Raw genomic sequence first — 12,347 nt, forward strand, 5'->3', positions numbered from 1 at the left:
TTACAGAGATGAGGGTAGAATGTGAACAGTGTTTCAGCTCAGTCATAGGGCTGAAAATACCTTTTGCCGATGGTATGTGAAATGAGTTTGAAAATGTAGTTGCCAGTAAGGAAAGCATAATCGAACACATTATTAACATAGACCTTAATTAGTTCCAGTGGGAACTGTATCTTGCCACTGTCCTGGAAAATGTGGCTTATCTGTCGCAGCAGAGGTGGTGAAATTTTGAGAGATTTGTCTGTCACAGGCTAATCTTTTTGCGAAGCAAAGGGTGTCTCACTGCTGAAATGTGAACTGTCCAACTCCCCCATCTCGTGCTCTGCCAGTGCTGCACCATGCTGCCTGGCTTTATCCATGAAAAGTTAATGGAACTCTGCTGTATAATTCAAATCCTCTTTCCAACCAGTTGGGCAGTGGATGACAGAAGCACTCGGCTTTGATGACTGAGTCTGTAATTTGCTGGCAGGTGTTGACGACTCCGCTCCCCCTCCCCATCACTCACCGGGTAGCTCAAATCCATCTCACTGTGCTGTGTGAACTAGTCCATCTAGTTTATGTGAATGCACGTCTTTCTGGCTTCACCTTGTGAAGCACAAAGTGGTATTATTGTCAAGCATTGAATGACATATATAGCTAATGCCTTATCATGGCCTCAGGATTTTCACAATCAGTGCATTACTTTTGAAGTACAGCCACTGTTTATTGCTCTCTCTCTTCATTTCTATCTCCCCCTTCTCTCTGGAGAACTCCCTGCTCTTTGAATAGTGCCCTGAGATCTTTTACATCCTCCGGAACTGGCGAGCCTGGAAAGTGGCAGAACTGCCAGTCTAGATTATGTCCATTATTGAAGATGTTTTGTAAGTTAAGGAGCCTTCTTATCCCCTTTCTGTAAACTGGGAATATCTCTTCCTAATTTGTCAAGCAACATTTACCCTGTCTAAAGCAATTTTGCCTTGTTATTTATTCGATACCTTTAATATAAATACCGTGAGATCTTTTGTTGTTTTTCAGTTGTTGAGGTCAAAGCTACTGAGCTTATAGTTGCCAGATGTGGCACTGTCACTTTTGAATTTCAGGACAATTTTGCCTGCATCTATTTTGTAGGAAGCAGCCAGATTTTCCCCATCTCTCCAAGACCTTCTGTTCTTTATAAAACTGCTCTCTGGCCTTTTAAGCAGCCTCTACAGGTTTATGCGACTCTGGATTTATTAGTTTTCAGCCCCATCATCCTATCTAGAGCCTGTGTTCCACTATTTAACAGAAAGGTAGTGAGTGTATAAGTGTATCTGACTTTAGTAGGTTAGTGTTCAGCTTGGTTCAAAAGCCTCCAAGAATTCGTCATGTAGCATGTTGACGATCTCCTGTTCATCCTCTTGTTTAACTCCTTACAAGGCCCTTAGGGTAAAGGCCTGTTCAGGTCTGCGAATGAGACCCGACCCAAGCCCGACAGAACCCCATCTGACCCCGAGCCCGACCCGAGTCCTTCCATTTTTTCCCACGCCCGACCCGACCATCAGTTAACCTACCTTCCATTTTTCACTTTGTTCCTTACCTGCACAAGCTTAAAATAACTGTATCAAAACCACCCTTAAAGTCCAGAAAGTAAATTAACCTTAAAGTCACTTACCTGAGGTGGTGATAGAGCGTGTCCGATCTGGCCCAACTCGACCCGAGCCCGACTGGCGGACCCGGATGTGCGGCTCGACCCGACCCGAACCCGACACATGTCATTGGGTCCCGTTGGGTTTGGGTTGGGTAGCAGGACTTTAACTTAGGGTTTTAGCTCCTTGCCTGATCACCCACTTGCTGTTAAAGTATTAGAACATTTTTTGCCATTCTGCATTTGCTTCTTAGCTGTTGCCAGTGTCTCTCGATATCCTGGAGTACTGTAAGCAGTTCTGGACACCATATATTAGAAAGCAGACCACTTGATCAGCACCCAATCCACCACCATACACTCCCATTTCTTCCACGGTGGCTGCAGTGTGTGCCATCTACAAGATGCACTGCAGCAACTCACCAAGGCTCCATCAGCACCTTCTACATCTGCAACCTCAACCACCTAGAAGGACAAGGGCAGCAGATGCATGGGAACACCACCACCTGCAAGTTCCTCTACAAGCCACACACCATCCTGACTTGGAACTATATCGCCATTTCTTTACTGTCACTGGGTCAAAATCCTGAAACTCCCTCCCTAACAGCACTGTGGGTGTACCTACATCACATGGACTACAGCGGTTCAAGAAGGCAGCTCACCACCACCTTCTCAAGGACATATGGGCAATAACGCTGACCTTGACAGCGATATTCTCATCTCAAGGAAGAATTTAAAAAATGGCTTTGGAGGGAGTGCAGTGCATGTTGACCAGAATGATACCTGAACTTTAAGGGTTAGGTTGTGGAATTTAAAAGGTCAAGGGGTGATTTCATTGACGTTTTCAAGATACTAAGGGGAACAGATAGAGTAGATGGAGAGAAATGATTTACACTGGTTGGGAAGTCTAGGACAAGGGACATAGCCTAAAAATTGAGCCCAATCTTTCAGGAGTTAAGTTAGGAAACACTGCTACACACAAAGGGTGGTAGAAGTTTGGAAATCTCTTCCGCAATTGGCAGTTGATACATGGTCAATTGTTCATTTTAACTCCGCAATAGATTTTTGTTCGCCAAAGGTATTGAGGGATATGGGGCAAGGTAGTTATGTGGAGTTAGATCACAGATCAGCCATGATCTCACTGAAGGGCTGAACAGGTGCGCAGGGCTAAGTAGTCTCCTTCTGTTGCTATGATTCTACCCTGAACCTTTTTTCACTTCCTGCACAATCTTGTCCTCTGACCAGAGGTCACTCTATAGCTTCTCCCTTGCAATTTTATTCCAATTAAAAAAAATCCTAATCCCTTTCAATCTTCCTGTTCTATTTTTGGATCCATCTTGGGAATTGGTTGAGATGAGCATTGGTTCCAGCACAATTGTAACTAAATGTTGAGCATAAAAGACTAGGAAACATTATATGTTCCTTCCCCCTCTTTCAGTTCAAGGCTGTGTGGAGGCAAGAATGAAAGAGAAAAATGGCAATATATTTTAAAGGAAGTTGTAGAGGATAATGACTTATAGCAACAGACCAGGCAGTAACCATTCAAGTGCAATGTTTGACCTTCAATGTCTATTCCAATAATTTGGCCTTGAGAACTATTTAAATAAAACAGAAGTAACTGAAGGTGTGGCAAGGGTATATGAATGGAATGAGAAGAATATGGAGAGACTTACTTTTATCTAGGATCTAATGCAATTTTTCAGAAAGTCATCAAAGTAATTTGATCATTGTTCAACATTCCAAACGATGCAGAATTTGTGCACAGCATAGTTTGCACAAATTGCAGTCCTAGTGAATCAACTTTGGGTGTCAGTTCCCAGTCCAGCAATACCATGATTTTAAAATTCTTATCCTTGTTTACAAATCCCTCCATGGCTTTGCCCCTCCCTAAATCTTAATCTCTCCCAGTCCTGCAATCCTCTAAAATCTCTGTGCTGCTCCAATTCTGACCCCATATAGATCCCTGATTTTCATCACTGCACCCTTGATGGCTGTGCCTTCAGTAGCCAAGGCCTTAAGCTCTGGCATTCCCTCCCTAAATCTTTCCATCTCCATGCACCCCCTCCCCACCCCACAATCATACTTTAAGACGCTCCTTAAAACCTACCTCCTCCATCAAGACTTTGGCCACCTGACCTAATATCTGCTTATGTGGCTCAATGTCAAATCTTATCTGACTACACTTCTATGAAATGTGCTGGCACGTTTAATTACATTAAAGGTGCTATGTAAATGCAAGATGTTGCCTTATCAGAGAAGTGGCACCTCAGACAGTGCAGCACTCCCTCAGTGTTGCTTTGGAGCATCATTCTGGATTGTGCGCTCAAGGTTCTGGAGTGGAACTGGAATCCACCGCCTTCTGACTCAAGCGAGAATGCTACCACTGACCCACAGCTGACCCCTAAATGAGTACAGTATTGAACCTACAGATATTCCGGTTGGCCCTCGTGTACACCAACCCTTTTTGTGTTGCAAATGTTCCACTTTGCCCTTGTAAAGATGGGTGGAAAATATTTGAAATTTTCTTGGGCACTGTACGATGTCGAAATGATTCAACCATTAGCACATGTATTCATTTGGAAGTATTTTCAGATGCAATGCTTTAACTAATCCATGCTGCCCCCCACCCCACCCCCTTCTCTCTCTCTCTCTTTCTAGACCTTCGGTGCCAGCATCTACTGCAGAGGTTGTTACTCAGGTGCCCACGAGTCAGATCAAACCGGTAAGGTTATGCTGTGTTCACTGATCTAACTATATGCGATCCAGTTGTGAAAATTTACCTTTGTTGATTTGCATTTTGTGGGGTGGGAGAGGGGAGGGGAGGTGAGGTTTGGGCGGGGGCTGGGGAGTGTGGTCATCAGCTGCGTGAGCCTGGGAGTGTGCTGGGTCCTAACAACATGTGCGTCAGCCAGGGCTGATGCCCATCCTGCGGTGGGGGTATGAGGAGAGCTGCCAGCTTCGGGTGGAAGACATTGAGGAATCTCCATTCATTCATTCATTCATTCATTCATTCATTCATTCATTCATTCATTCATTCAGAGGCTCTACAGCAAATTTTAATTTTAAAGGGAAGGCTGAAAGGCACCAAAATGAAAATGTTTGAAAGAAAAACTATTCGAGATGGAAAAGAAAATTATCTGCTGAGAAAACAAGATGGTGTAGATAGTCTTTCTGGAACTCATTTTTTGACACCTTAATCAATGGATGACTGACAAGTGGGAACTGTTCTGTCAGGGAAATCCTATCCACCTTCAAGCTAAAGTGATAACGGGAATGATTATCCCTAATAAAGAGTGCATGATGTACATTGTAACTTTAATACAGTGATTGGTGTATGTATGAAGGAAGGGAGGGGCATTCTGTGCATTGCGGGGGAATACAAAGTGATTTGGAGCACTGGGCTTTGATTACTTATTTCAAGTTGATTAGCTTCATTTTTAATAATGACCAATTACTATTGGCTAACTGCATCAATGCAGTTTTTTTAAACAAGAACCTTTTACACTTGGCTTGGGTGAGGTAATGTATAAATGCACTTGTGATTCCACAGACTGCATCAACCACTGAAGCAAGCGTGCCGTTGCTTTCTAAATTTGAATTTCTGCTCAATATTGCAGGGACCTCCGAAAGGACTGCCCGCGACGGGTCCCACTGCAACTGGACCAGCTCTGTCAGAATCCTCCTCTTCATCCACGTCAAGTTTTATTTTCACACCCTCCACAGGTGAGGGGTATGGGATTCACTGCGAGTGAATTTATTGTTAGTGGGGATAGATGCTTAGGGGCTTTGCTAAGAATGAGGCAAAATGGGAACTTGAGGAAGATTAATCTACAAATGACAAAGTGGTAACTTAACTGAAACACAATGAAGCTCCATAATATGGAACTGTATGGTAGCAGCTGGGTCCGGTAATGTTATCACAAGTGTGTATTGTGGGATTGCATCTTGCAGAGTATTAACTGTTTCATAGAATGATTACAGTGCTGAAGGAGGCCATTCAGCCTGTTGTGTCCATGCTGACTCTGCAAGAGCAACTCACCTAGTCCCACTGCCCTGCCTTTTCTCCCTGTAAATTTTTCCGCTTCAGATAATTATCCAATTCTCTTTTGAAGGCCTCCATTGAATCTGCCTCCACCACACTGTCAGGCAGAGCATTACAGATCCTAACCACACGCTGCGTAAAACCATTTTTCCACATGTCGGCATTGCTTCTTTTGCTAATTACCTTAAATCAGTGTCCTCTGGTTCTCGACCCTTTCTCCACCCTCTCTAATGTTTTCACATCCTTCATAAAGTGCAGTGCCCAGAATTGGACACTAACTCCAGTTGAGGCCAAAACAGGGTTTTATAAAGGCTCATCATAACTTCCTTGCTTTTGTACTCCATGCCCCTACTCATAAAGCCCATGATCACATATGCTTTATTTAACCTCTTTCTCAACATGTCCTGCCACCTTTAATGATTTGTGCACATATACCCCTCCAGTCCCTCTACTCCTGCACCCGCTTCAGAACTGTAAGCTTTATCTTATATTGCCTCTCCTCATTCTCCCTACCAAAATGAATCAATTCACATTTTTCTGCGATAAATTTCATCACCCACTTGTCGGCTCATTCCACTAGCCTGTCTATATCCTCCTGAAGTTTATCGCTATCTTCCTCACATTTCACAGTACTTCCAAGTTTTGTGCCATCCTTGAATTTTGAAATTGTGCCCTGTACACCTAAGTTGAGATCATTAACTTAAATCAAGAAAAGCAGTGGTCCTAATATCAGCCCATGAGGAACCCCTCTATGTAACTTTCTCCAGTCTAATAAACAATCGTTCACCACTACTCTCTGTTTCCTGTCACTCAGCCAACTTCATATCCATCCTACTACTGTCCCTTTTATTCCATGGGCTTTAACTTTGCTGACAAGCCTGTTATGTGGCTATTTATCAAATGCCTTTTCAAACTCCATGTACACCACATTAACCACATTACTCTTATCAACCCTCTGTAATCTCATGAAAAAAACTCAAGTGAGTTAGTTGATGTAGTTTGAGTTTGAGAATTGTGAACAAATGTGCAGAAGTTTTAATGCAGGTGTGTCCAAACTGTAGCCCGAGGTCACAAGCAGAGCCCAGGCAATCTGGATATCATAGAGTATTAGAGCACAGAAGGCCTACTGTGCCTGTGCCATTTCTTTGAAAGAGTTATCCATATAGTCCTGCCTGATCTTTTCACGACAGCCTTGAAAATGTTTCCTTTTCAATTATTTATCCAATTCCCTTCCGAAAGTTACTATTGAATCTTCAGGCAGCGTGTTCCTGATCATCATAGTTTGCTGTGTAAATAAAATTCTTGTCTTCCTTCTGGCTCTTTTGCCAGTTATCCTAAATCTGATCCTCTGGTTACCAACCCTGCCACCAGTGCAAACAAATTCTTCTTATTTCCTCGATCAAAACATACGAATTAGAAGCAGCAGTAGACCATTCAGTCCCTCGAGCCTGCTCCACCATTTGATAAGATCATGGCTGATCTGATTGTGGCCTCAACTCTACTTTCCTGTCTGCCCGTTATAACCTTTGATTTCCTTGTCAGTCAAGAATCTATCTATCTAGCTTAGCCTTGAATATTTTCATTGACCCTGCCTCCACTACTCTCTGGGAAAGAGAATTCCACAGACTGACAACCCTCTGAGAAAAACATTTCTCCTCATCTCCGTCTTAAATGGGAGACTTTTTTTTTACAACGGTGTCCCCTAGTTCTATTCTCTCCCATAAGGAGAAACATCCTCTCAGCATCCACCCTGTCAAGTCCCCACAGGATCTTAGATGTTTCAATAAGATCACCTCACATTATTCTAAACTCCAATGGATACAGACCTAACCTGTCCAACCTCTCTTCATAAGATAACCCCTCCAAGCCCAGGTGTCAGTTGAGTGAACGTCTCTGAACTGCTAATGCAATTATATCCTTTCCTAAGTAAAAACTGTATGCAGTACTCCAGACGTGGTGTCACCAATGCCCTGTACAACTGTAGCAAAACTTCCCTACTTTCATGTTCCATTCCCCTTGCAATAAACGACAACATTCCATTTGTCTTCCTAATGATTTTTAACACCTCCATCAAATCTCCTCTTAATTTCCTCTGCCCTAAAGAGAACAATCCCAGTTTAGAGTCATAGAGAGATACAGCACTGAAACAAGCCCTTTGGCCCACCGAGTCTGTGCCGACCAACAACCACCCATTTATACTAATCCTACATCAATCACATATTCCCTACCACATCCCCTCAATTCCCCTACCACCTACCTACACTAGGGACAATTTACAATGCCAATTTACCTATCAACCTGCAAGTCTTGGGCTGTGGGAGGAAACCGGAGCACCCGGCGGAAACGCACGCGGTCACAGGGAGAACTTGCAAACTCTGCACAGGCAGTACCCAGAACCGAACCCGGGTCGCTGGAGCTATGAGGCTGTGGTGCCAGCCACTGTGCTGCCCCTTTTTCTGAAATCTCTTCACATAACTGAAGTCCCTTATGCCTGATACCATTCTCTGTCTCCAAGGCCTTCCTAAAATGTGGTGCCCACAACTGGACACAGTACTCCAGCTGAGGCCTAAACAGAGATTTATAAAGCTGTAGCATAAGCTCCTTGCTCTTGCACTTTCTACCTCTATAAAGCCAAGGATCTCATCAAGTTTAATTTGATTAACTTGTCCTGTCCCCTTCAAATATTTTGTGCAGGTCTGCACCTCCCTTAAAGTTCACATTGTGTTTTCTCATTCTTCCTTCCAAAATGTGTCACTTTACACTTCTGTGCGTAAAATTATATCTGCTACATGTCTACCCATCTCACCAGTCTATGTCCTCCTGAAGCCTGCTACTGTCCTCCTTAAAGCTCGGGCCTATTTGTGCATATTTATGATTCGCAGTCTGCTCCAGTTGAATTTAATGGTCCTGGAGGTCTGGACATGATTATTTTTAAGCATGTAGAGGATTTCCTGTGCATGCCATTAATGTGATTGATTTTATTTATCTTCTAATTTGCTGAATGCAGCTGACTGGATAAAAGTGGAATGTTACAGTTCTGAATCAGCCCATGAGTGGAAGCTATATAAGCATTTAATAACAGAGCAAAGGGGATTCACTTCAGTACTTGTGTCATTAATTCGACCCATGTCCTCGCATGCCTGCTCAGTGGTACGGATGCATGTCAAAGATGTGTTGCATTTGAAGAGCAGGATATTTGCCAAGTGCATGTTCTCAATCAACACTGACAAAAAGCAGTTAGTTCACCTCTGGCTGTCTGAGACACTGCTTCGACAGAGCAACTGCCTGATCTCAACAACAGTACCCCACACGCACCCAGATCGCTGCCTTCCCATTGCAAAGCTAGGGGAGAAAGTAAGCTTTGAGGGAGATGGGAAGAGGTTATAAAGGGATGCAGACCAGTTAAGTGAGTGGGCAAGAACATGACGGATGGAATATAATGTGGAGAAATGTGAAGTTATCCACTTTGGAAGGAAACATAATGAAGCAGAAATATTTTGTAAATGGTGAGAGACTGGAAATAAAGGCCTGCTCAGGTCAGGAAAAAAAACCCCCAACCCGAGCCCAACCTGGCCCGAGTCCCTCCATTTTTCCCCACGCCCGACCTGACCGCCAGAATGTTTACTTTACCTACCTTCCAATTCCAAATCCGTTTCTTTTTAAACAACCTTTCAAGTCCAATTAATACTGGCGTACCCAAGCCCAAAAGTCCGACCGAACCCGACACGTCATTGGGTCCCGTTGGGTTCGGGTTGGGTAGCAGGCCTTTATTGGGAAATGCTGACAATCAAAGGAACTGAGTGTCCTTGTACACGGATCGCAAAGTCAACATGCAGGCACAACAAACAATTAGGAAGGCAAATAGTATACTCGCCTTTATTATGAAAAGATTGGAGTGTAAGAGTAAAGGAGTCTGCTGAAGTTTTGGTGAGCCTGCAGCTGGAGTACTGTGTGCAGTTTTGGTCGTCTTATCTAAAGAAGGATATACTTACTTTAGAGGGAGTGAAAAAAACGATTCACGAGACTGATTCCTGGGTTGAGGGGATTGTCCTATGAGGAGAGATTTGAGTAGACTAGGCCTATATTCCCTGGAGTTTAAAAGAGAAATGATCTCATTGAAACATATAAAATTCTTAAGGGGCTTGACAGGGTAGATGCTGAGAGATATTTCCCCTGGATGGGGAGTCTAGAGCTGGGGGACATAGTCTCAGGATAGAACCATAGAAAGGTGACGGCACAGAAAGAGGCCTTCCAGCCCATTATGTCTTCATTGGCTGAAAAAGCTAGCCGCCTGTTCTAATCCCACCTTCCAACACCTGGTCCGTAGCCTTGCAGGTTACAGCACTTCAGGTGCAGGTAAGGATAAGGGATTTAGGACCGAGATGAGAAATTTCTTCAGTCAAAGGTTTGTGAATCTTTGAAATTCTCTACCACATAGAGATGTTCACTCTGAGTACATTCAAGACAGAAGTTGATAGGTTTTTGGTCACTAAGGGAATCGAGGGATAAGGTGTTAGTGCGGTAAGGTGGAATTGAGGTAGGAGATCAGCCATGACCTTGTTGAATGACAGAGCAGGTTTCAAGGGAAAAATGGTCTACTCCTATTTTTTATGTTCTTAATCCCACACACACATACCCAGATCACAGCTTTCCCATTATTACTGCTTTTGACCATGGTTTATGGAATATCAAAAGTAATTTATCTTTTAAAGCATTTCTGACTTGCATTGGCAATTTTATTCTATCTGCAGGAGGCTTGCTGACCCCTATGTTTGCTGTGTTTTGTGAAGTCTACCATTAGTCATTTATTTCTCTTGATTGCAGGGGGTCCCATGCGAGGTCCGCTGAAAACTGACCTTGCTGCTGCTGGAACCCCTGGCGACCAGGTCCACAAAATCTCCTCATTCCCAGGAGCCTCCACGTAAGTGACTTTTAAGCTTGCAGGACATGTACCTTGAATTGAGGCTGCAATTGGACGCAGAGCATTCAGTTAACTTCAGGGAATACTGCAACAGATATTTAGCCATGTCTTTTTATGATGGTCCTGTTCAGCTTGTGTGTATCAGCTTCCGATCATGTCACATGACCATGCTGGCACTCCCTGCCCCCCACCCCGTGTGTCACGTGGCAGTGCTGGTGCTCCCCCTCGCCCCCATTGTGTTATGTGACCCACCCAACTAGCATTCCTCATGATACCGTGTACATTCTGGGGGGGAAATGTTGGGCGGGTTTCAAGCAGTCAGGCAGCATTCTCTGATGTTGTGTTTTTCTTCTGTTGTAGTGGGTTCCATTTCACATCTCCTAACACTTCGTCTTTGAATGCACTGAGCAACTACACACAAGGTAAGTCCTGAACGGCCATTGTTTTGTGTATGTATTCAGTTTGTTTCATGGCAGCCAATTCAGTAAGGCTTTCCAGAAAGATGAATTCCATTCCTCAGAATTGAGAGCTCTTCAAACTCTGAGGGTTTCTTGGAACGGTTGAGAGCACATTGAGTTGCATAGAATATGCTGCAGAGAAATATGTTATTCAGTCCAACCAGTCTAAGTCAGCGTTAATGCTCCACTCGAGCCTTCTCCCATTCTTCTTCTTCTAACTCTATCAACACTCTATTCCCTTCTCCCTCGTGCTAATTGAGTTTCCCCTTAAAAGCATGTATACCACTCACCTCAACTACTCCCTGTGGTAGCAAGTTCCACATTCTCCCCACTCTCTGGGTAAGGAAGTTTCTCCTGAATTCCCTGACTATCTTAAATTTGTGACCCTTGGTTTTGCACTTCCCCATGAGTAGAAACACTTTCTGTGTCTGCTCAATCAACCCGTTCATAATTGTAAAGATCTGTATCAGGTCACCCTTCAGTCTTCCCTTTTCAATAGCCCCAGCCTTTTCATCTTTTCCTGATAGATAGAACCTTTCAGTTCTGGTATTATATTTGTAAAACATTTTGCACTCTACCCAACGCGTCTCTATCCTTTTTATAATATGAAGACCTTAACTGTACACAATATAAGTGTGGTCTAACCATGGCTCAATACAAGTTTAACCTAACTTTTCTACTTTTCAATTTTATTCATCTCAAAATAAACCCGAATGTTTGATTTGTTTTCTTAAGCTGTTATTAACCTGCATCACTACTTTGTGATTTGTGTATTTGTATTCGCACATCTCTTTGCTCCTCTATCCTATTTAGATTATTTTCCAAGCAATATGTGACCTAATGTTTCTTACCAAAATGTAATATATCTCACTTACCTAGGTTTTGAAATTCAGTTGCCAATTATATGCCCATTCTGCAAGTTGAGCAATGTGGTCTTGTCATTGGTTGGAATCCTCCTCAGTGTTGATTATCCCTCCCAATTTGATGGTGTCCACAGTTTTAAACTTTGTGTTTTTGATTCCAAAGACTAAATTGTTTATATAATTTTTGAATAACAGTGGTTCCAATGGAGATCCTTGTGGGACCCAACTTTCCATTTTTTGCTGCTTTGAATAGGTACCCTTTGCCCCTACTCTCTGCCTTCTGTCTTAGAGCCAGCTAGCTATCCTGATCATTGTCCCCTGACTCTGCATACTCTGACCTTATTAATTCGTCCATTATGTGACACCTTATTGATTTTTGTCTTACAGGTGGCTGCGCCACTTTTTACAATTGCCATTCTGTTATCCCTAACGGTACAGCTGCTGCACCTCCCCTTTTCCCCCTCTA

At 43.3% G+C, this 12,347-nt stretch overlaps 1 protein-coding gene across 1 annotated transcript in view; it reads left to right on the forward strand.

Moving 5' to 3' along the window:
- LOC137347455 (nuclear pore complex protein Nup214-like) overlaps nucleotides 1–12,347 on the forward strand; it is a 163,338-nt gene that overhangs the window by 98,836 nt on the left and 52,155 nt on the right. The window contains exons 5-9 of the mRNA XM_068011898.1: nucleotides 1,012–1,265; nucleotides 4,161–4,319; nucleotides 5,215–5,320; nucleotides 10,464–10,560; nucleotides 10,921–10,982. Of these exons, the coding sequence (XP_067867999.1) occupies nucleotides 1,012–1,265; nucleotides 4,161–4,319; nucleotides 5,215–5,320; nucleotides 10,464–10,560; nucleotides 10,921–10,982 (678 nt within the window). The remainder of the gene's footprint in view (nucleotides 1–1,011; nucleotides 1,266–4,160; nucleotides 4,320–5,214; nucleotides 5,321–10,463; nucleotides 10,561–10,920; nucleotides 10,983–12,347) is intronic.

The sequence above is a fragment of the Heterodontus francisci genome, chromosome 32, assembly GCF_036365525.1.
Source record: "Heterodontus francisci isolate sHetFra1 chromosome 32, sHetFra1.hap1, whole genome shotgun sequence".
Taxonomy (NCBI): domain Eukaryota; kingdom Metazoa; phylum Chordata; class Chondrichthyes; order Heterodontiformes; family Heterodontidae; genus Heterodontus; species Heterodontus francisci.